Source organism: Schistocerca piceifrons, chromosome 1, assembly GCF_021461385.2.
Source record: "Schistocerca piceifrons isolate TAMUIC-IGC-003096 chromosome 1, iqSchPice1.1, whole genome shotgun sequence".
NCBI classification, from domain to species: Eukaryota; Metazoa; Arthropoda; class Insecta; order Orthoptera; family Acrididae; genus Schistocerca; species Schistocerca piceifrons.
The window spans coordinates 402,976,721-403,001,383 of record NC_060138.1 but is presented as its reverse complement, the minus strand read 5'-3'; the positions used below and the strand labels follow the sequence as shown (position 1 = coordinate 403,001,383).

Below are 24,663 nucleotides of genomic sequence, written 5' to 3'. Positions count from 1 at the left end.
TTTTCATCTCTTCCCCAAAATGGGTGAGGCCTGGCTGGCTACTGACAACTTCACAACTGAATGAGATTTTCACTCTACAGTGGAGTGTGTGCTGATACGAAACTTCCTGGCAGATTAAAACTGTGTGCCCGACCGAGACTCGAACTCGGGACTTTTGCCTTTCGCGGGCAAGTACTCCACCATCCGAGCTACCGAAGCACGACTCACGCCTGGTACTCACAGCTCTACTTTTGCCAGTATCTCGTCTCCTACCTTCCAAACTTCACAGAAGCTCTCCTGCGAACCTTGCAGAACTAGCACTCCTGAAAGAAAGGATACAGTGGAGACATGGCTTAGCCACAGCCTGTCTTCGCAGGAGAGCTTCTGTAAAGTTTGGAAGGTAGGAGACGAGATACTGACAGAAGTAAAGCTGTGAGTACCGGGCGTGAGTCGTGCTTCGGTAGCTCAGATGGTAGAGCACTTGCCCGCGAAAGGCAAAGGTCCCGAGTTCGAGTCTCGGTCAGGCACACAGTTTTAATCTGCCAGGAAGTTTCAACTTCACAACTGACGATGAGCTCAAGGATGCTGTCAGAAACTGGCTGAAGCATCTGGTAGTACCATTTTTTAATGAAACAAGAAAGAAACTAGAGTCATGGTACAACAAATGTTAGTTTTTGGTGGTGATTCTGTAAACAAGTAATGTCAACATGTGATTACGGATTATATACACCAAATTTACCTGATTATAAGATGAGCTTCTTTCCCAGGTTCATCGTTCGAAAAACATGGTTGTCTTACATTCATAGCTGAAACCATTGCAGTTGAGGCCAAGATTTTTATGTTGTTTAATAGTTTAGTATGGGGGTCTTCTTACATTTACAGATGAAGCTTTCGCTGTTGAGGTGACATGCAGATTTATTTTGAAGAATTCGGCAAAGATTACTCGTATTCAAACAGGCTCAAGATTTCCCGATATCAAAGTGCTCAATACAGTGTACACACTGTGGGACAACCAGGAAATATGGGAAAACTTGGGAATTTTTTCATCCAGAAGAAAACTGGGAAGAACCCAGGAACATTACTGAGTTCTGGCAATTTTTCATTGTTTTAATTTTGAGTTAAATTTTTGTAATTTTCACTGCTACTGTAACAAAGAACTTCACTTTATCCCGCTACTGCAGATTAGTACTGCAGTCATAAAACATAAACAAGAGAAAAACACCATTATAAAATATAGATTGCAAATAAAATACACCATTTGCAGCAATCAAACAGTGCGCACTAGGGTTGCCACTTTCTTTACAAAAAAAGGAAGATTTTTCATGAACGTTATTTAATGGCTAGTGCATTCATATTTTTATTAAATGCCACTTTCAATCAAAAATAACTCACATTTACATCTTCAGCCCTATTCCTTCATATCACAATGGTATTTTGAAACTGATTTAGCTGTATGTAGGAATGTACTGTCATTCTTTAGCTGGTTAAAAAAATCTTTGCAGGACATGTCAAAATTTATTACTATTTGAAACTCTGATTTTATAAGTTCTGGTGAACACCTATTCCTAACATCAGTCTACTTGTTCTTCATCATCGAAAACACTCGTTCCACAAATGCATTTGAACCTGGTATGCTTAGTATAAAACACATGAGCCGAGAGATATTTGTCACTTTTTGTTGAGGCACTAGTATGAAGAATTTTACCCACTTAGACGCAGCATCACCATCCTTAGTGATACAGTTAGTAAAGTTATCTTTCACTTCACAAAATTCTTCATATAGCTGATCCAGGTTGATCCTATATTGTAGACTAAGTTTTTCCACTGCAAGTTCAAAATCACAATATTGTAATTCCCCATTCAAAGAAAGAGGTTCCAACCTTGCATACTTATTACTAGCTGAGAAGTCATAATGTTTTTCAAGATATTTCAACAATGTGTCATAGAAAGAATCAAATTCACATGAAATCTTATTAAGAGATGTTGATGAAATCTCTCCCATTAATTTCTTGGTTTCACTCCCATAGAATTTATCCTTCTTTCTTTGTGTAATCTTCTTATACATCATGCACATAATGTTATGTGTTTCAATTATGCTTAGCTCCCTTTTCTCCAGGTATTTGGATACTGTTTGCATTTGACCTCCTATATTTGACACAGAATGCAAGTAAATTTCAGGAATAATTCCTTTCACTGGGTCTTCAGCGAAAAATACTGATGCAAGTTGCTTTGGACAGGCATCAATGCTCCTGAAATAACTCTTTATAGCTGGCCAGCACTCAGTCAATCTGTTAATGGCAGGAGTTAAGGACAGTAATCTTGTGGGCACATGCCTTAATATCTCAGACCACTCAAAATCCATAAATTCAAAAAATGATTTCAGTTCCTCACGCCCTTTAGCTGATACTGAGAAATGATCATAGATCTTCAAAACAAGATTCTCTACATCCATTTCCAGCTCTTCCATGGCATGCTTCATCGCATTATGAACCATGTGGTTTGAACAACTGGCTTTCTGCAGGTTGGAGTTTATGGAAAGCAGTAATTGATAAACAGATTGTTTCCTGCCAAAATTCACATTAGTGTTGTCAGCACTATATGCAGTTAAATTATTAATATTTAGTGAATGGCTCTCCAGACCATCAACAATTAACTTTGCCACTGCATTTGAATGTCAACAGTTTGTTCTGTACACCTACTAAAAGTTCAAAGTATCTTATACAAATTGGGAACATCTTTCTGTTGCCTCTATTCGAAGCGTCTGTTGCTACTGAGAAAAACTTACTATTTTCAGGAGTTTTTAGAATATTAACAACATCACTGACACTTTTAGGTGCTAATACATTTTTCACGAACATTTCTGCCTTCGTCTTGTCACAGGAAAGTTTTACAGTGGTTTCTGAATCTGTGAATATACATGACGTCAATTTATTGTTACAATCCAAACTTGAATAACTTAGGTTGTGTTTGACTGCGTGATACAAAAGTCCTAACTCACAAGCTATGACAACGTTGGCTTCAGATTTCTTAGAGTTCACAAAATATTTGGAAACTTTTGTGATTTGACTACTTGCTTTCTCCTTTAACTGAAATCCTTTGTACTGAGCGTGTTGCTTGAGATCAAACTGTCCACCATGAGAAACGTTGAATTCCTTCCTGCAAAAGGTACAAAAAGCATGTTTATCAGAAGTTAAACCATGCCTAACCCACGCAAAAGTATCTTCCCATTTCTTTAAGTACACTTGACTGTACTGCTGTTGCTTGCCGCGTTTCTTCTTCGCTGGTGAACTCATCACAATTCTTGAACAAAAGAAGAAATTATCACTGCAACGAAGTTTATTAGTTTACAAACATCTGTAGTTGTACACATCAGAATTGGAAATAAGTATATCAACAACATTATTGATTATGCGATTGAGTGATCATCAGAAGTACCAATTTAAAAGTAGACTAGTCTAAAATCTATATCTGAATGGTAATAATTTTTGTTATATGTATATTAAGGGGAAGAATTGTGTTGGGTTCTTCGATAGCTTAGCGCCAAATATTAAAAAACGGAAGAAAGTGCTGTACGGGGAAATAAAAAACGTAAGGCGAAATTAACAGTAAAAAAGTGTAAGAATACGGGGAAAATGTACAACCTGGCAACCCTAGTGCGCACACAAGCGTCCGTCAACAGCAAAATGTGTCACAGGTTTTAGGATGAAGACTATGCAATAATTCATAAAAACAAACTGCTTTCAATGAGTGCGGCATGATAACTGTTTCAATTATGTTCATTTGAGCAGTTGCCAGCAGGCTCATTTGCATGCGCAGAGCTGAAGCCTCGTATGAGTGGTTTATACTGCTTCTCACTATTTGTATTGTGGCCATTAGGTGTGTAAGCAGTAGCAGCAGGCAGCCAGATGATAACCGGAAAAAATTTTCTGGCGTGTCCAAGCTGCCAGATTCACGCATGTGCAGAACATTCAGAGGTGTAGTGGGGAGTAGTCCTGACATGATCTGCATTTATGTTTCGTGATTTTGATGTTGTCTCTTCATTTACAGCTCTCACGTCAAATGAAAACAAAATGGATTTCTGCAGCTAGAAGCTATCAAATCAATTAAAATTCATCCACGCAATTACTGAAGACTAAAATATGTTATTAGTTTCAGTTTTCTGATTTGATTTTATTTCCACATTATTGGCAATCAGGCATGAATGCTTTGCTGGAGATATTTGGCTTTTATTAATCTTTTCCTCAGAGACAGTCAATTTATTTGAAATGAAGTGCTTCATTCCACACTATTACAGAGTGTATACGACCCGGGACAACCGGGAGATCCCGGAAAAACCTGGGAATTTTTTTATCTGGGAGAAAACCAGGAAATACCCGGGAATTGTTTAGAATTCCAGGATTTTTTCATTGTTTTAGTTTTCAGTTAAATTTTTGTGATTTTGACTGGTAAGATACAATACTCTAACAAAGGATGTTACTGTATCCCGCTACTGCAGAATAATACTGCAGCAACAAAACATGAACGATAGAGAAAAAAAAAAAAAAAATACTTAAGTTGCGAAGGAAATGTGCCATATACAACATCAAAACAGTGCTCATACAAGCGTCTGCCAACAGCAAAGTGCGTCAAAGGCTTTAGGAAGACTGCAATGCTTCATAACATGCGCAGTTGAGTCGCGTATGAGTAGTATCTTCTCCCGCTTTTGGTTACAAAAGTGTGGCTGGACGCCACTACTTAATATAGCCCCTGTTCGGAAATATCGTAGATCGGGGCTGATGCACAGAGCAGTCTCGGTTGTGGTGGGGAGGTGGGTCTCCACGTGACCTGTGTTTACGTTCAGTGATTTTGTTGTTTCCTCTTTGCTTATTGCTCTCACGTTAAATGAGAATAAAACGGATTTTTGTGTATTTTGTTAAAATACGTTTGCATAGTTACGGATGGCCAAAATATGTTATTAGTTTCGGATATTATTTCCACCTTTCTGACAGTCAAGCATTAATCGCCTTTCGGAACAATGAAGTTATTTTTGCCAGTTTGCTTAAGAGATTTGGCTTTCATTAATCTTTTCTGCTGAGGCAGTCAATTTATTTGGATCGAAGTATTTAATTTCACACTATTGGCTAGTTTCAGCTGTTCTGCATTTCAAATGCACATATGGCATTATGCCATAATAAAGAACCAAACATGAGATAATACGGTACTGGTACTCCAAGAAAATTTACATACGAGTGTGCATTTTAAGCCGAATTATGCATTTTAGTATGGTTCACGAAATTCCAATGCTTTTTAAGTATCCTCTGATGTCTTGTTTCTTTTATGACATAATGTAAGATCTTGTAATGTTTTACACCTACGGACATATATATGGGCTTCATGCGTCATCGTAGCTGCGCAAGCGCAGTGGCGCCTGTTATCAGGCGCTTTCCTGCAACTGCTGAAACGAACATGTTTCTAACAGGTCGCGGGAAAGTATTGCGAATGGTGGTTTGAAAAGCGTTACATTCAAAGCAAATTTCCTTTTGCGCAAAATGAACTATTGTGAGATTGTATGATGAATTTCTTAAATCACAAAGTGTTTGACTCTGATTTAAAAATCAGCTCTTTGAGGACGACCATTTAGAAGAATTTCAAGCCCAGAAGATGAGACATTTGCGTCGTTATTAAAAATTTTACTTGTACATTTGTGTGACGTATCTTAAAGTGAAACACGCGCAAAAAAGATCAACATTATATGTGGAAGCTTAACTTTTCTTCCAGCTTATTAATATTCGAGACCAATATTATCTGTGAATGCTACGTATATTAATTTAATCCATTAACTTTTCTTATTTGTGTGTTCGCACTACTTAAGAGTGATCTTGCTATTGTCTGACTATATCACGTGTCCTATGCTGTCATCAGCTGGAGAGATCACGTGACATAAGCTACGACTGGCTTACAAAAGCCCATCATAATCTCGATTTCAATGCTTCAGAAAGTGACATGCGTTGTTTGGCGGAACTGAAATTTATACCTTCGTAATTCGAAAATATGCAGCGTACATCTTGCTGTACGTCAAAGGTCTTTCTAAACGTTCCCCCCTTCCCCCTATTCTCGTTTTCTAGAGTGCCGGGAACTACGTCGGTATATAAAATCGTAAACATTCAAAGGACTGATGAATTTTGCAGTGCCGAGGAAGAGTATATTGTCGCGTAACACGGAAAAAGTGTATTTTCACCTGGGAGAAAGTGTATTTTTAACCGGGAAATCCGGGAAAAATCCGGGATTTTTTTTTTTTCCTTGTCCACGTATACACCCTGTATTAGTAAGTTCCAACTGTTCGCTGAATTTCAAATGCATGTTTCCATCTTATGGCATTATGCCATAATGAAGAACCAAGTGTAAGATAATACAGTAACGATACTACAAGAAAATGGTTTTCCTGAAAACAACACTCAAAAAAGCTTTAGCTGGATTGTACATACCTACCTTCTGTGAACCACAATGTTTTTCGATCACGAGATGTGTTTCAACACTTGTCTGGTGCCTCCTGTAGGCTTGACATTGTTTCCTAATTTGTGTTGTCCGTCTTAAATTTGCAGGACCCCAAACTTCAGTAAATTATAGGTGGGAAGCAAACCATGTTTTGTCATTGTAAATTCCAATAAGGCTTGATATTTACTCACGAAGTATAATATAAACTGCCAATTATGCAGTTTCTTGGGTTCACAAGTAACCATGTTAATTTTTATACAGTTTGAAAAAGTTGTGAAAACCTTATTGTTCTTAGTTCTGGTATAAAATTTTTCCCCCAAGTCAAGAAATTTGTGATCCTTCTTAATAGCATTTTGCAGTGCTGCGTGGATGCAAACTTGTTTTGAAATGCTACACAACAGCACTACAGAATACAAGTGTGGAGGGGGAGCAACTCTGTTAAAGTCTCCACATGGCAAAATATTAGGAAACTTCGTGTTGTAGTGTTGAAACGAATATTGTGCCAAGGACTGCTTTCTAATTTTGCATATCTTATCTGAATATAATATGATAAAACAGTTGCCCTAAGTGTAAATAACTCTGTACATCCCCTCCAAACAACATGCTGCACATTGTCACATGATGCCCCACTAGGCACGGAATTTCAAACAGAAATGCAGCGAAAGTTGTATGAGCAGAGTAGACACCAAACACGGGCTTCCTGTGTCGTCATAGCTCCGCATGCACAGTAACGCCCATATTCTAGTGCTCTCTGGCAACTGCCCAAATGAGCATATTTCTAACAGGTTGTGGCAAAATATCGCAAATGTTGGTTTGAGAAGCGTTACTTCAAAGTAAATTGAATGAATTATGTTATGTGTGAGAATGTGCACTGAATTTTGCAAATCACGGAGTGTTTACCTCTCATTGAAAACTTAACACTATGAGGGCCAGCCACTTAGAAAAATTTCAGCCTCAGAAGACCAGACATTTAAGTCATCATTTAAAATTTTACTGGCATATTTGTGTTTGATGTATCTTAGAGGTAACACCGCAGAAAAGACAAATATTATATATGAAAGCTTAGCTTTTCTTGTAACTATACTGTGTGTATATGTATTTAAACCATGTCCTTCTCCTATTTGTGTGGTTGCGCTACTTAACAGGGTTGGCTGACTATCACATGTCCTTTGCTCTGACTATCTGCTGTTATTTGCTGATGAGATAATTTGATGTTAGCTGTGATTGGCTGACAAAAGCGCATCGCAGTCTCGATTTCAGACTTTTAGTACTTCAGAAATTAGCATTAACTACTTTCGTAACATGAAAATATGCAGCGCACATGTTGCTGCGCATCAAAGATCTTTACCAAATCTGTTGTTTTTCTGCTGGGTTTCTTTTCCTAAAGTGCCTCGAAGTTCTATGCCATTGTGTTAAGCCTTTTCCATTCAAATGATTGATAAGTTTTACAGTTCAGAGCAAACATATACTGTCACTTAACATGGAGAAAGTGTATTTTCACCTGCCAAAATGTGTATTGTCACCTGGAGAAAAAGTGTTTTTAACTGGGAAATCCGGGGAAAATCTGGTATTTTTTTCCTTGTGCATGAATACATCCTGAGTATTGGCCTTGCTCAAACAATCACGTCACTTTACTAGCGAAGAAACTATGAATTGTGCGTTGTAACAGTCTATTGATCATCTTAAAATGTGACTATTTTGTGAAATGTGGGAGAAAATGGCATCAAATTCTGTCATATTACAAACACTTGTATTTGAACAGGTTTGCAATAAAAGTTCTCACATATAAATAAGGATACCATATTCAAACACATTGCCACTCTATTATGAAAAGGATAGTTGCTCCCACTGTATAGCAGAGATGGTGAGTGGGGGGGGACACCAATCATAATTAGACAACATACACACACTCATGCAAATGCAACCCTCACATTTCTTTCCTGTGGATCTCAAACTTTATCAGTACTTAAGAATAGGTCACATGAGCATGCTATATGCAGTCTCCTTTACAGGTGAACCACTCTTTCCTAAAATTTTTGCAATAAACTGAATTCGACCATCACCTTCCCTACCACAGCCCTGACATGCTCATTTCATTTCATATTGCTTTGCAGCATTGCACCCAGATATTCAAACGACTTGACTGTGTCAAGCAGGACACTAGTAATACTATCCAAACTTTAGAGGTTTGGTCTTCCTACTCGTTCATATTAACTGACATTTCTCTACGTTTAGAACTAGCTGTTGTTCACCACACCAAGTCATCTCGTATCTTCCTATAGTAATTCAACTTTGATGCCTTACCGTGCACCACAGAATTATCAGCGAACAATCACAGATTCCTGCCCACCCAGTCTGCCAAATTATTTATGTACATAGAGAATGACAGTGGTCCTATCACACTTCCATGGGGCACTCCTGACGATACCCTTGTCTCTGATGAACACTCGCCGACAAGGACAACCTACTGTATTCTAGTATTTAAGAAGTCTTTGAGCCACTTGCATATCTGTGAAATTTTCCGTATGCTTGTACCTTCATTAACAGCCTGCAATGGGGCACTGTGCAAAATGCTTTCTGGGAATCTAGAAGTATGGAATCTGCCTGTTGCCTTTCATCCATAGTTCTCAGTATATTACGTGAGGTAAGGGAAAGCTGAGATTCGCATGAGCAATACATTCTAAAACCATGCTGATTTGTGAACATAAGCTTCTCAGTCTCAAGAAAGTTTATTATATTCATCTGAGAATATGTTAAAGGATTCTGCAGCAAACCGAAGTTAGGGAAATTGGTCTGTAATGTTGTGATCCGTTCTTTTACCCTTCTTATATACTGGAGTCACTACACTTTTTTACAGTCACTTGAGACTTTTTGCTGGGTGAGACATTAAAGATAATTGCAGTCCAATGCCATAGAGTACTCTTTATAAAACCGAATTGAGATTCCATCCAGACCAGGTGATTTATTTGCTCTCAAATCTTTCAGTTGTTTCTCTACGCATCTCTGATGAAGGCCTGTTTGGGTGAAAGTTGTGTTTGACAGTCTTTTTTTTGTGACTCAGCATCTCCACTATATGGAGAGTAATGACTATCCTTTTCCTAATATTGTCATTATTCCATCCTGTATTATCCATTGTTTTATTTTACTTCTGCTACTTTTTAAGTCAAGATAACATTCAAAGGCAAAATGTTGTCATTCAGAAACACAAGTTGGTATTTTATTTGGTTATGAGAGACTGTAATGATATACCAAATGGGTTGCAAATGAGTTGTCAGCTCACTGTTCACGTATGCTGAGTAAGAATATCGCCAGCTTTTTGTCGGCTTTAGAACATTATGATGACATTCAGATTAAACAAGAAAGAAAATTAATTCAGAATTCAATGTCTAACAAACAAAATAAATCGTAGTAAATTGGTTGTAATTGTTATCATGAGAATAGCAGTGGCAAGACTCATCACTGAGATACGACCAATAGACATAACTACATTATGAGATGAATGAAAGTTCGACAGTGGACTGAATTGTGATTGCAATTTTTTACTTGTATCCTAGTTGCTGTTGTTACGTATGACCTGCACCTTAGAAGATATTGCAGTCTGTCTTCCACAGTTGCTCAAGCACTGTACTACAGAAGGATTGGAGGGAGAACTGTGACACCAATTTGGCTGAGATCGAGGATGAATGCAAGGATGGGTCTAGCGAGTGGGCAGCAAATTTCGTTCCATCTACCATGTGGATATATACCTCCTGCTTTGGCTTTTTATGAACATCTACCACATTTAAACTACAGTTTACCTGTAAAACTGTTTGTAGTCAGAGTTGAATTGACTTGAAAATTGGACAAATACTCAATTAGTGTTCCTGCAGGAGATGGCAAGCATCTAGATAGAGACCAATGGCAGACTTAATGTGTTTGGTGCAGCAATGTTGTTGACGTTCACCATAAGGTATGATGGAAATGAAAGGAGTTATGTCAGCTGCTGGTTTTACGTAATGAATGAGAAAGTGACAAGCAGATGAAATGTTTGGAAGCAAGAGACATTGGAACATTCTTAGTTCAGTATAGAAGCGAATTCCATTATGTATTCAGAACAGCAACAGCTGTGTTCTCAGGTCCCATATAACCACAGCCAAATTTATGTGACAATGAAGATACAGAATATACCACTGTGCTGTTGCAATGGTGATTAAAAATGATGACACCACAGATGACGGGCTTAGTTAGCAGAAAGTATTGTAGAGTTAAAAATGAATGTACCCGTAAACCATTTATTTTTGTTTATTTTATTTCTACTTGTATTATGAAAATGTAGACAACGAATAAATAGCATAACTTTAGAATAACATATAATGTTAACTTTTTGGGCCAATACTTTGTCAGTAAAACAGTTTGTAAATTTGATTAGCCATATTATGTTAAAAATCAGTATCAGTTTAGTATATATTTGCGCACTCTATAGCATATTTGTTATTTGTATCAAAGGGTAAGTGACCACTGATTACAGTAGTAAGTCAACAGCTTCCATTGGTGAAGCAACAGGAGAGTTGCAAGTCACAACTTTAACTTCCATTGTTTTTTTTCATACTTTAATTCATAAGTTAATAGTAGTAGGTTAGGTAGGGTGCATGCATGCTGTGCACTTACACAGGATGAGCCTTGGCACAGTTCGTGAGCAGCTGAAGATGTTAATGTCCGCATTCAGCCATCTGCAGGCTGCTGCCTTGGGATGGGGCATCACATGGGATACATCAGATGTCACTTGTTTCACCAATGGGCTCTGTCAACGAGACACCTTGTAGCATACCCGTCGCAGAATGGGTGGTCACTTGTAATGCGTTCAAGTAACTCGAGGTGGAGAATCAATGTGGGGGCTGGTCTTCTGGCCTTGCCCGTTCAACCTGTTAGTGGACAGGTGGCTACTCCTTAAGCAGAGTTGGAACAGACACCTCCTCATAGCTTGCATTTAACTGTATATAAGGAGGGTAAGAGAAAGGACCCTCATAATTACAGACCAGTATCCTTAACTATAGTTTGCTGCAGAATTCTTGAATGTATTCACAGTTCGAACATAACAAATTTCCTTGAGACAAAAAAGCTTCTGTCCATGCGTCAGCTCAGTTTCAGAAACCATCACTCGTGCAAAACTCAGCTTGCCCTTTACACGCAAAGACATCCTGCAAACCATGGGATGAAGCACAACAGGCAGATCCTACATTCTGTTCCTAGGTTTGTGGAAAGTACTTGGCATGCTGCCCCATTCCAGACTGCCAACAAAGATATGAACATATGGAATAGATTCCCAGATAGGAGAATGGCTTGAAGACTTCTTAAATAATAGAACCCAGAGCTTTGTACTCAATAGCGAGTGTTCGTCAGAGACAAGGGTATCGTCAGGAGTGCCCCAGGGAAGTGTGATAGGACCACTTCTGTACTCTATACACACAAATTATATGAGAGACAGGGTGAGCAGCAATCTGTGGCTGTTTAGTTAGGATACTGTGGTGTGTCAGAAGGTGTCATTGAGTGACCGTAGGAGGATACTTAGACAAAATTTCTAGTTGGTGTGATGAGTAGCAGCCTGCGCTAAATGTAGAAAAATGTAAGTTTATGCTGATGAGTTGGAAAAACAATCCTCTATTGTTGGAGTACAACATTAATAATCTGCTGCTTGACATAGTTGCATCAATTAAATATCTAGGCTTAACATTGCAGAGTGATGTGAAAGTAAACAAGCATATACGGACAGAAGAAGGGAAGGCAAATGTTCAATTTATTGGGATAACTTTTGGAAAATGTAACTCATCTATAAAGGAGACACAATATAGCACTAGTGCGGCCCATTCTTGGGTACTGCTTCAGTACGTGGGACCCCTACCAGGTTGGATTAAAGGAAGACATAAAATCAATTCAAATGCATGCTACTAGATTTTTTACTGATAGGTTCGATAAGCACGCAAGTATTAGGAAATGCTTCATGAACTCAAATGGGAATTCCTGGAAGGGAGATGACACTATTTTCATGAGGTACGGTTGAGAGAACTGACGTTTCAGGCTGACTGCAGAATTTTTCTACTGCCATCGAAGGACGGTTTGGTTAAGGACTATGAAAGTAAGAGATATTAGGAGTCATACAGATGCATATAGACAATGGTTTTTCCCTTACTCGATTTGTGAGTAGAACAGGAAAGGAAATAGCTAGTAGTAGTACAAGATACCCTCCTCCGTGCACTGCACAGTGGCTTGTGGAGAATGGATGTAGATGTAATAACCAGTTGGAGGTGAATTTATGAATAGTTCTCCTATAAAAATTGGGGGTCATAGTAATACAGGGTGTTTATAAATGAATATCAGGGTTTTAACGCTTTATAATATTTATTACATTAAACTTACAGTTATAAATGACATTTCAAATTAAATAGCAACTCAAACAGTTGTACCAAGAACCTTATAAATGTTCAATGTCACACAGCACACATCAAGTCTATAGTCGAGTTCTTCCCAAACGTTGATAAGTGTGTCTTCAGTGATTGTAGCAACAGCTGCTTCAATCCGGTTTCTTAATTCGGGGAGGCTTGCTGGTAGCGGAGGCACGTACACACAATCCTTGATGAAGCCTCAAAGGAAAAATTCACATGGCATTAGGTCGGGTGAACGTGGAGACCATGCAGAGCAAGTCCTGTCATTGGGTGTGGGAAGAACTCTGCTATAGACACTATGTGTGCCGTGTGACAAATGGTGCTCACCTTGAACATTTATAAGATTCTTGGTAAAACTGTTTGAGTTGCTCTTTAATTTGACATATCATTTATAACTGTAAGTTTAATATAATAAATATTATAAAGGTTAAAACCCCGATATTCATTTATAAACATCCTGTACTATCACTGTTTAGAGATCAGAAGCCTACTTTGAGCAAAACTGAAAATTCGAAGTATGTATATAACTGAAAATTCAAAGTATATATATAACTGAAAATTATATATAATATATATAACTTAAAATTCAAAGTATATATTCCATTCACTACATAAATATAACAGACAGAGAAAGACGGCTTGATTGGTAGCAAACTACTTTGTTTGCAGAATATTTTTATGAGAGTTCTGACATCCTGTTTTCTGCTCCAGTAAAATAAACAATTAAGATTACAAAAATCAGTGGCATTTATTGTGTAGTGCTTCATCATCTAGTAGTTGAGTAATAAGTATTTTTATTTAATATTATTGTTCAGTTGGGAGAGAAGGAAAATCTATTACATTTTTGTAGACCAGATTGCGACTCATCTGATGGAGTGGAATTTGAAAGAGACACATCTGTTGTTGAGCAGCAGTATTCATCTACAGCACCTTCTACAGATCGCGAGGAATCTGCCCCTGAGGATCGCCTCCAATCAGAACTTCGAGAGATACAGTTCATGTACATACAGATGGAGTTCTGTGAAAAAAGCACTCTCAGGTAATTATGAAAACCTGGTTTCGATTGTACTATAGTCCAAATAAAACCTGTCTGTTAATAACATCAGATAATATTAAATGAAATTTTTACATTAAGAAGATGAAGCCTGTGGCAGGCAAATTGTAGGCATGTCTGGAAAGTAAGTACGATTTCATTCTACTGCTAACGCAGCACTAGTCACAGTTCTGCACTTTCACTCTCGTGTCTCTGGTTCATTGTCTTTTCACTGATGGTATTGCTGGTGGAATATGTTGTGTTTACATGTGTCAGTGATCGTTCAAAATGTTTAAGACAACCTTGGAGTCTGCAGACTGTGAAGTGTCTTCTGTAATATGGTTTTTGAAAGCAAAGAACGTTAAGCCAGCTGAAATTCATCAACTTGTAAAAACTTACAGTGAAAATGAAATGACCAATGGAATGGTGAGAAGTGGGGGAGACAATTCATTGATGAACCAATGTTTATGATGTAGCACATGGTGGGTGGACTTCTGTTGTCAATAATAGTTTGCTTGAGTAAATGAATGAGAAAATTTGGTTCACAATAAGAATGTTTTATAAGAAATTTCAGATACTGTTTTGCATGAGATTGTCACAAATTGCTTAAATTTTCACAAATTGTCGTCCTATTGTGTTCCGAAAATATTAAAGCATGTCCACAAAATGAAACAACTTGGCAGTGCTCTGACATTCCTTACCCAATAGACTGACGAGAGAGATGAATTCTTAAACGGAATTGTGCCTGGTGTTGAAACTTAGATTGTCATATCAGTCCACAGTCAGAGCAACAGTTGACAGTTGATACAATGGAGACACTCAAGATTCCCACCCCCCACCCCCCCAAAAAAAAAAAAAAAAAAGACCACATTGTCAGCAGCACAAAGCTTCATGCACACTGCATTCTGAGACAGATCATTCTGTTTGTTCCCTTCTGAGTGGTAAACCAACAATGCACTACAATACTGTGAAACATTGAGAAAACATCAATGAACAATCCAAAACAAAATGCTCAGGCAAGGTATCCTGTTGGCATCACTCAAAACATTATTCACCAGTTCCTTTGTGAGCAGTTAGATCACCTGCCACACTGCCCTGATCTCGCTCTTTCGGACTACCACTTGGTCTTGAATGGAAGTGTGATTTTGGAGGAAGATGCATCACACCGATGACGACATGAAAAGCAGTGTTTAGCAATGACTGTCTTCACTTTCTGTGAAGAGGGCATAGAAGAGTAGGTTTCCCACTATTACAAATTGTAGTGATACATCCCATTCCTTGAGTGAGATGTAACACATCCTTAAATACTTATGACGCAGAAAGGATGTTTGTGACTGATAGTAGTTGATAATTAGTAACCACCCCTCTATTGGGAGGTGTTTTAAATCGTAGGTGCTGATAGCAGAGCTAATGATCCACTGACTGTACGGTAATGTATAGCAGTCAGATGACCCTACCTGCGGAGGTGGAGATAAGAGTTCCATGGAGCGGGTGGTGCAGAAGAAAGAGCTCCTTGAAATCTAAGAATTTGAAATGTCAGAGAAAATAAATGTATCATAATTGTTAATTATCAAGTTGAATATAAAATCTGTTGTGTATTTAATTCAGAGAGGCAGTACACGAGTTGGTAGCTGTCCTTATCTATCACTTCTTATTGATGGAGTGAATGAGAACTATAAGTTAATTTTTAGCAGCTTTATCTGCAGCCTGCGAATAGGTGAAGTCTGAGCCAAGTTAGAGGAAGAAGGCACAGATAGTTGGGCCCTGATTAATAATACTGAATTGCGACCGATTACTTGGTAAGCAACATTCATTGAATATAAAAAGGAATGTTCAGGTGGCAACTTATTTAAGTGTTTGGTGCATGAAGTGAAGTATAACAAACCACCACACAGCCCTAGTCAGAACGTCTGGACAATGGTGGCAACTATGTAGAAAGATAGTTTAAGAAATGTTGTTTAATGTAAAAATAAATTTTGGTTTGAAAAATGTTTTTATGAGTTTTTTTTGTTTTTTTTTTTTGCAAAATGGTACTTACTTTCCGGACATGCCTCATAAAAAGTTACACCTTGGCAAGTTGTCAGCTGTTATAATTACCGTTTACAAGATAGCCATTTTCCCTGCCACCACAAAACACAACTTAAGCTCCCTTTTACTAATTAATGTGAGGCAAATATATATTTTTATTTTGCAGAAGTTTGGGCTGTACTGATCCAGATTTTTCACAGTTTTCTGTTCTCATTTCAGAGTAATGATGTAATGGCTCCTTAAAAAGCATGTAGTCATTTTCCTAACCTATCCTTGTGTCCATTTCAACTAGTACTGCCTCATAGATCATGGTGTCAAGTGGACAGCAACTTCTCAATGTCTCTGACTTCAAAAAATAAAAATGGCTTTTTCTCCTCTCATGTGTACTTCTTCCAGTGGAATACACGTAATATTTAAGAAAGTAAATGGTGAGCTTCTGCTTTGAGGATTTTATCATCAGAGTAGTCTGATAAAGAGCCACAGGTGCTTGGATTCAAAAAGTAGCAGCTCAGGTGACTAGCACCATCCCTCATGGTCCTGGGACTACACGAAGGATGTGCTGCATAAAATACTTTCTGACAGATTGTAGTATAAATACTCCAATTATATGTACCACACATACTAGGTGTAATTTGACTTACTGTCAACTACTAAATGTTGCCACCAAGAGGAAACAGAAACCTTGAATAAATGCAAAAATGCTAATGTCCCATGTACTTTACAGCCTACTATTGTGAAAGATGCAAAGAGTAGCAGCAAGCAATGCTGAAGGATGAAACTGAGTGCTTCATTCAACCTACTGTGTAACTTTGCTACCAGCTTTAATGAATTTCTTTGACTCATAAATTAAGAAACCAACTTTTAAGTTAGCACAGTGAAGAATCTCCTCCTATATCCTTGTAATCAGGTTTTATTTTGAGCCAGGCTTCCAAATAAACCATGAGTTATGTTATTTAATTTATTTTCCACTTTTTTCCTTCATACTAGAATCCAAACTCTAGCATTGCACATTACTGTATAACCCCCCCCCCCCGCTCTCTCTCTCTCTCTCACACACACACACACACACACACACACACACACACACACACACACACACAGAGAGAGAGAGAGAGAGAGAGAGAGAGAGAGAGAGAGAGAGAGAGAATATTCTCTGTGTGTGTGTGTGTGTGTGTGTGTGTGTGTGTGTTTTAGAGAGAGGAAGAAACTCTGACAAACAACTTTTCTGATAACTAAGATGTTTTCCTCCTGTTCTACTGACAAATCTGCTGCTCACCACATTCACCTCATCTTCTGATGATTTGTCTTCATTGAAAATTTGAATGGTGTGCATTTTCCTATCATTGCAAAATAAGTCATTCTTTTGATGTAGTCATTCTTTTGATTTTTGTCACAGGACTGCCATAGACAGTGGATTATATGAAGATCAAGATCGAATTTGGAGACTTTTTCGAGAGATGGTTGATGGCTTGGCACACATCCACCAGCAGGGTATGATTCATAGAGACCTCAAGCCTGTAAATATTTTTCTTGACTGCAATGACCATGTCAAGATTGGTGACTTCGGGCTTGCTACAACCAACATCTTGACAAGGTCCTTAAATGAATGAAATTTATTAAGCTTTTAAATATTTAATTTATTAAAAACTTTATAGTTCATTTGAATGATGTTTGTAGCAGCTATGTCTCAGGTTTATTTTTCTGTACCTTATGTCCAATGTAAGTGGCATGCAACTGGAAAATTAGGCAAAACATAATCACATATGCACAGCATGAGAAGAGATAGAATGTAGAGGGAGTGAGCTTTCTGCTCTTACAAGCCTTGCTGCTTATTTTCCAGTCTTTGCAGGATCTCTACAGAGCAATGAGTATAGTGACAAATGTTGAACATTTTTTTTAAAGGGCGAAATGCCCATCATTGAAGAGTCTTCCTCTGAACTGCCTCCGACACCAACAAATCAAAATGGTATTGTTGCAGTTCATGAGTACCATGCAGATAGCTGTCTGATGGGTTACTGAAAAGTCAGTTCCAATAGAGCAATATAAACAAAAATGATGTAACTTACCAAACGAAAGCGTTGGCATTTTTGATAGACACACAAACAAACACAAACACACACACAAAATTCAAGCTTTCGCGACCAACAGTTGCTTCATGAGGAAAGAGGGAAGGAGAGGGAAAGACGAAAGGATGTGGGTTTTAAGGGAGAGGGTAAGGAGTCATTCCAATCCCGGGAGCGGAAAGACTTACCTTAGGGGGAAAAAAGGACAGGTATACACTCGCACACGCACACACACACACACACACACACACACACACACACACACACACATATCCATCGGCACTTACACAGACACAAGCAGAGTGTGTATATATATATATATATATATATAAAAAACAAAGATGATGTGACTTACCGAACGAAAGCGCTGGCAGGTCGATAGACACACAAACATACACACAAAATTCAAGCTTTCGCAACAAACTGTTGCCTCATCAGGAAAGAGGGAAGGAGAGGGAAAGACGAAAGGATGTGGGTTTTAAGAGAGAGGGTAAGGAGTCTTCCAATCCCGGGAGCGGAAAGACTTACCTTAGGGGGAAAAAAGGACGGGTATGCTCTTGCGCACACACACACACACACACATATCCATCCACATTCGTCAGGAAAGATGTGTGGATGGATATATGTGTGTGTGCGAGTGTATACCCGTCCTTTTTTCCCCCTAAGGTAAGTCTTTCCACTCCCGGGATTGGAATGACTCCTTACCCTCTCCCTTAAAACCCACATCCTTTCATCTTTCCCTCTCCTTCCCTCTTTCCTGATGAGGCAACAGTTTGTTGCGAAAGCTTGAATTTTGTGTGTATGTTTGTGTTTGTTTGTGTGTCTATCGACCTGCCAGCACTTTCGTTCGGTAAGTCACATCATCTTTGTTTTTAGATATATTTTTCCCACGTGGAATGTTTCCCTCTATTATATATGTATCATCATCATCATCATCTTGGACAGTTTCCAGCCACTGGCTGGGTCTGTCGGGAACACAAGCCTCTCCATCGTGTTCTGTCTTTCCACCATTCCCCCTCTTCCACCTTCGTCCAGTTCTCTCCTCTTCTCATCACACATTCCTTCACTCCCTTCACCCATCTATCTCTTGGTCTTCCTCTGGGCCTCTTCCCCTCCAGTTGCAGATCAAACATCCTCTTTGGAATTCTTCCCTCATCCATTCTCTTCATGTGTCCATACCACTGCAGTCTTGATTTTTCTATCCTGTCCTGTACTGGTTCCTCCTTTAGTCTTTCCCTCACATACAAATTTCGCAACCTGTCTCGTCTTGTTACACCCAACCTGCTCCTCTGGAACTTCATTTCACTAGCCTGTATTCTACTTTTGTCGCTTTTGTGCATTACCCATGTCTCACTTCCGTATGTCAATATGGGGACAAAGTAGGTTCGGTATATAATTCCCTTGGATTTCTGTGGCACCTCCTTGCTCCAAATAAGCCCCCTAATGCATTTGTAGAACTGCCCTGCTTTTCTGCACCTTTCATTTATTTCCATTGCGTTTCCCCCCTTACTTTCAATCACGCTTCCCAGGTACTTGAAGTTCTCTACCACTTGTAGTTTTTCCCCTCCACAAGTTATATCCACATTTGGCCTATTCTTCTTCCTTGTTGTGACGATTATTTCACTTTTCTTTGCAGAGAAATGCATTCCATATTGTGCTGCCGTTGCCTCCCATGCATCTAACTGCTCTTGCACCTCCTTCACGCAATTTCCCCATAACATCAGGTCATCGGCAAAAAGCACTGCTTTCATTTTATGATCTCCAATTGCATCTGATACTTGCTGTAGGATTTCATCCATAACAATAATAAACAATAAAGGCGAAAGTGCACTTCCCTGTCGCAGCCCATTTTCCAACTTGAACCATGCAGTACGTTCCCTCCCCACTTTCACACAACTCTCACTTCCCTCATACATTTTTCTGACTTTTCGTGTAATCTCTTCATCTATCCCTTTTGCGTTCAGCACATCCCAGAGCTTGTCCCTACAGATACTGTCATACGCCTTCTCAATATCCAAAAAGGCCATGATTAAGTCCTTCCCGTACTCATAGTGCCTTTCCTGCAGTTGCCTTACCGCAAATATGAGGTCCGTTGTTGATCTTCCCGGTCTGAAACCGTACTGCTCCTCTTGCAGTCTACTTTCAATACTGCTTCTTATTCTCTTCTCCAGCATCTTTTCATAGATTTTTCCACAGTGGCATAGCAGGGTGATTCCTCTGTAGTTCTCACATCTCCTTTTATCCCCTTTCTTGAAGATCGGGACTATAATTCCTTTCTTCCAATCCTCAGGAATTCTGTTCTCCTTCCACACCACCCTCAGCACTCTGTATAGCCACTGGGTTCCTACTTCTCCTGCTGCTCGTATCATATCCACTGTTACTTCGTCCCAACCTGGTGCCTTGCCCCCTTTCATCCTCTTTATGGCTTCTTCCACTTCATTCCAAGTTAGATCATCAATTTCCCCACTATTATAATCGTCTGCTGCCTTAGGCTCTCCATCGCTGTTAGTTACCTGCTTGGCAGCATTCAACAGATCTTCAAAGTACTCCTTCCAAATCTTTTTGAGCTCATGCATTTCCTCCACAACTCTTCCATTATTATCCATGATCCTCAGGCACTCGCTTCTGTCGTTCCTCTTATTTCTTACCATGTATATATATATTTCTTACCATGTATATATATATTAAAACAAAGATGATGTGACTTACCAAATGAAAGTGCTGGCAGGTCGACAGACACACAAACAAACACAAACACACAAAATTCAAGCTTTCGCAACAAACTGTTGCCTCATCAGGAAAGAGGGAAGGAGAGGGAAAGACGAAAGGATGTGGGTTTTAAGGGAGAAGGTAAGGAGTCATTCCAATCCCGGGAGCGGAAAGACTTACCTTAGGGGGAAAAAAGGACGGGTATACACTCGCACACACACACATATCCATCCACACATATACAGACACAAGCAGACATATTTTGTGTGTATGTATGTGTCTGTTAGTGTTTCTATCGACCTGCCAGTGCTTTCGTATGGTAAGTCACATCATCTTTGTTTTTAAATATATTTTTCCCGCGTGGAATGTTTCCCTCTATTATATTGATATCATTAATTTGAACCCAACAATTACGTTTGTTATTTTCGCTGTTGCATTTCGAAATCTTTTCTGTCGTCTAATTTTCTCTTTCTGTTTTTGCCAGTAGTTTCACTTTGTATTCACCTTCTCCTTTTTACCGTAATCTGCTATACAATTTTATCCCGCCTATATATACTCAATAATACGTAACCCACTTCCAGGTCTTTAAATATGTCTGCTTGTGTCTGTATATGTGTGGATGGATATGTGTGTGTGTGTGTGTGCGCAAGTGTATACCCGTCCTTTTTCCCCCTAAGGTAAGTCTTTCCACTCCCGGGTTTGGAATGACTCCTTACCCTCTCCCTTAAAACCCACTTCCTTTCGTCTTTCCCTCTCCTTCCCTCTTTCCTGTTGAGGCAACAGTTTGTTGCGAAAGCTTGAATTTTGTTTGTATGTATGTGTCTGTCTGTGTTTCTATCGACCTGCCAGCGCTTTCGTATGGTAAGTCACATTATCTTTGTTTTTAAATATATCTCTGTGTGTGTGTGTCCAATTTATCTTGACCATCCTAAATAACTGTTTGTCCAAATGCAAATTACAGAATGATTCAAGCAAATGTTCTTTAGCTGTCAGGGGGACATCAGTCAGCGTGATTGCCTTCATTGTAGCTTTGTTTTTTACAAAAATATGAACAGCGGTATGACTTTTTTAAATGTCACCCTGAATTTTTTATTCGGTAATTCATTTCCTCTCCTAAAGACTTATTCAAAAATGTACCACAGTGCACCATTCACTGAAACACAACATTATTAATTACATAACACAACATTGACGTTGATCCTCCCGGCACTTAGGTACTCGGGGCAATGGAACACATCCACGTGCTGACATTGACAGAGGACAAATGTAAACATAAGTAGAATGCACACCTGTCGTTCCGTCAATCATCATCAGTTGTGTGAGTAGAATGTACACCAATGAAGAGAAGGTGGAAATGCTACTCATGTATGGGGAATGTAAGTTAGCAGAACAGTAATTGCAATACTGTTTTCTTATGTACAGTAGTTTAGTCCTTTTAAATACTTTAAATACTGTTGTATAGAGTAGGCATACAGTAAAGGCTGTCCATCCTACAAACTGCATTGACATAACGTTTCTTTTATTGTTGTTGTTGAAGGTAGGCGAAATGCTACACAGGCAGCGGAACTGCATAGAGAGCGATATGCTGACAACGTATGTTTTCTTGTCTTGTTGCGACGTTTCAGGAAACAGGAAGTTTCAACCCTCAACAACGCAGTTGTCGTACCTCTCGCGGGGACGAAGCTGTCGAAGTGCCTGTTCTCACTTCCGTTGCTATGAATCCATATGTGAGCACACGACAGCTTGAACACGAGATTGGCATTCCTAAAACCAGTGTGCATTGTATTCTTACACGTCACCGGTTCCATCCTTACCATGTACACCTACATCAAGAATTGCATGGGGATGATTTCCAGAATTGTTTACAGTTCTGTCAGTGGGCACAGCAGCAGATCCTTGCCAACCCGAACTACTTCTCCAATGTTCTATTTACCGATGAATGTTCCTTCTCAAACAAAGGACAGGTAAATACAAGGAACATGCATTATTGGTCCAGAGACAACCCGCGATGGCTTAGACAGGTGGAACATCAGCGTCAATGGAGAGTTAATGTCTGGTGTGGGATGCTTGGTACTGCAATTATTGGCCCTTATTTCATCAATGGTAGTCTAAACTGCAGAGCCTATGCTAACTTCCTCAGACGAATTCTTCCTCCTCTTCTGGATGAAATGCCACTAAGAACCAGAATGCTTATGTGGTATCAACAAGATGGATGTCCAGCATATAATGCCCTATGTGCACATCGTGTTCTGAACCGAAAGTATCCTGGCAGATGGATTGGTTGAGGAGGAACAGTTACTTGGCTTGCTAGGTCTCCTGATTTAAATCCTCTGGACTTTTTTTTGGGGATGCATTAAAGACGTTGTCTATCGCGATATTCCAATAACTCCAGAGGATGTGCAGGAACGTATTGTGCTTGCTTGTAATTCTCTTCAGCAGGCAATCCTGGAAGCAGTAAATAATTCTTTCATTCAACGAGTGCACCAATGTATCGGTGTCCAGGCTCACCACTTTGAGTACCTTTGAATGTTCTACTCCTAGGCAATGGTACAGGAGAGTCAAAATCAATTTTGTGTTATGTTTTCACTTGGTTTTAATTTGTTTTCTGACAACTCCAGCAAATGGTTGAGTTTGTGATCCCAGGCTCAAAGTCAGTGTTGCTCTTACTTTTCATTCTATTCTTCTTCTTCCACTCTGAATCTTTCTGCGTGTGAATTTAATTATTTTTATTTATCTCTAATAACGTTTAAACATTTGAAAATGCTGATCTATTGGTTAGAAAACAAAAGATGAAATAATCTATTTATATTGACTGTACAATGGGGTCAACAATGTAGTTTTTTGTTATGAGGTGTTTTGGATGGCAGTTGTTCTTATTGTACTATGGACAAAATAACATGGATGATGATTTGAACAAAAGCAGGGATTATAAGTAAAACAAAATTCAAGCAAAATAGGAAATAGAAATAATGAATGCAATAACATGGACAAAAACGTAATATGATAAAATGGAAACAATTAAATCGAAGTTAACGTATAACAACAATGAAAATCACATGAAGTGGAATTCGATGTGGAAAAAGACTGATAGGAAGAAAAATGAGAGCAAGTATGATGTGATAAATGAATAGAAAAAATAATATGTAAACCAATTAACTGAATAAAAATAATGATCAGAATCATTTCAATAAAGATTTAAAAATAAAAATAAAAAAACAAAGCACCTGACAACATTCAAACCCACTTCCTTTTGCATATGAAGTCAGTATCTTAACCATTACAGTATTCAACCAGTGTGTAAATTGTTACCATTTTTAAAGCTATGTCACATCTTTTGATACTCGGGTACTCATTAATCAAAATCTACATGATAATTCCCATTGACCTAGAGTCCTGAAATTTGTTAGGCAGCAACCTTTCATGATATAAATAAAGGGGAAAAAAATCAGAAAATTGTTAATTTGTGATTATGTCACACGGAAAAAATATTTCTTGTGTCATTTGTTATCCGACTTCAAAATTAAAATTATCGAAAGTCTTGGAATTCCCAGGACCGATATTGTGACAGGAGCAATGTCGATAACAGGCAAAAATCGTCAGGATTCTCAATATCTGTGACAGGTGGACTGTCTACATGTATAAGTTTGTACACAGGATAGTCAGTGTGGGGAAGCTACATGGACCTGGCCACCTACCCACCCCCCACCCCCCGCCCCCGGTTATTAATTGTTGGGTGTTCATTGAATGTCTCGACCGGCGAAATGCATTGTCTAACCAACGCAAGTCACCATTTCACCTTATTTATGTATTTATTTATTTTTTTCATCATTCTTTTATTGTTTTCAGTTGCTTATCTTTCCACATTTTCATTAGCTTCTCTCATCATCTTTGAATGCTTTTATCAATAGTTTTGTTTAATTCAGTGTATTTTGTTATGTCTGTTTCGTCATTTGCTTGA

The 24,663-nt window shown here is 38.7% G+C and overlaps 1 protein-coding gene across 1 annotated transcript in view; it reads left to right on the top strand.

The window, feature by feature from the left end:
- The window catches only part of LOC124788618 (eIF-2-alpha kinase GCN2), a 312,712-nt gene that overhangs the window by 186,229 nt on the left and 101,820 nt on the right, over positions 1 to 24,663 (top strand). The window contains exons 15-16 of the mRNA XM_047255891.1: positions 13,723 to 13,911; positions 17,330 to 17,527. Of these exons, the coding sequence (XP_047111847.1) occupies positions 13,723 to 13,911; positions 17,330 to 17,527 (387 nt within the window). The remainder of the gene's footprint in view (positions 1 to 13,722; positions 13,912 to 17,329; positions 17,528 to 24,663) is intronic.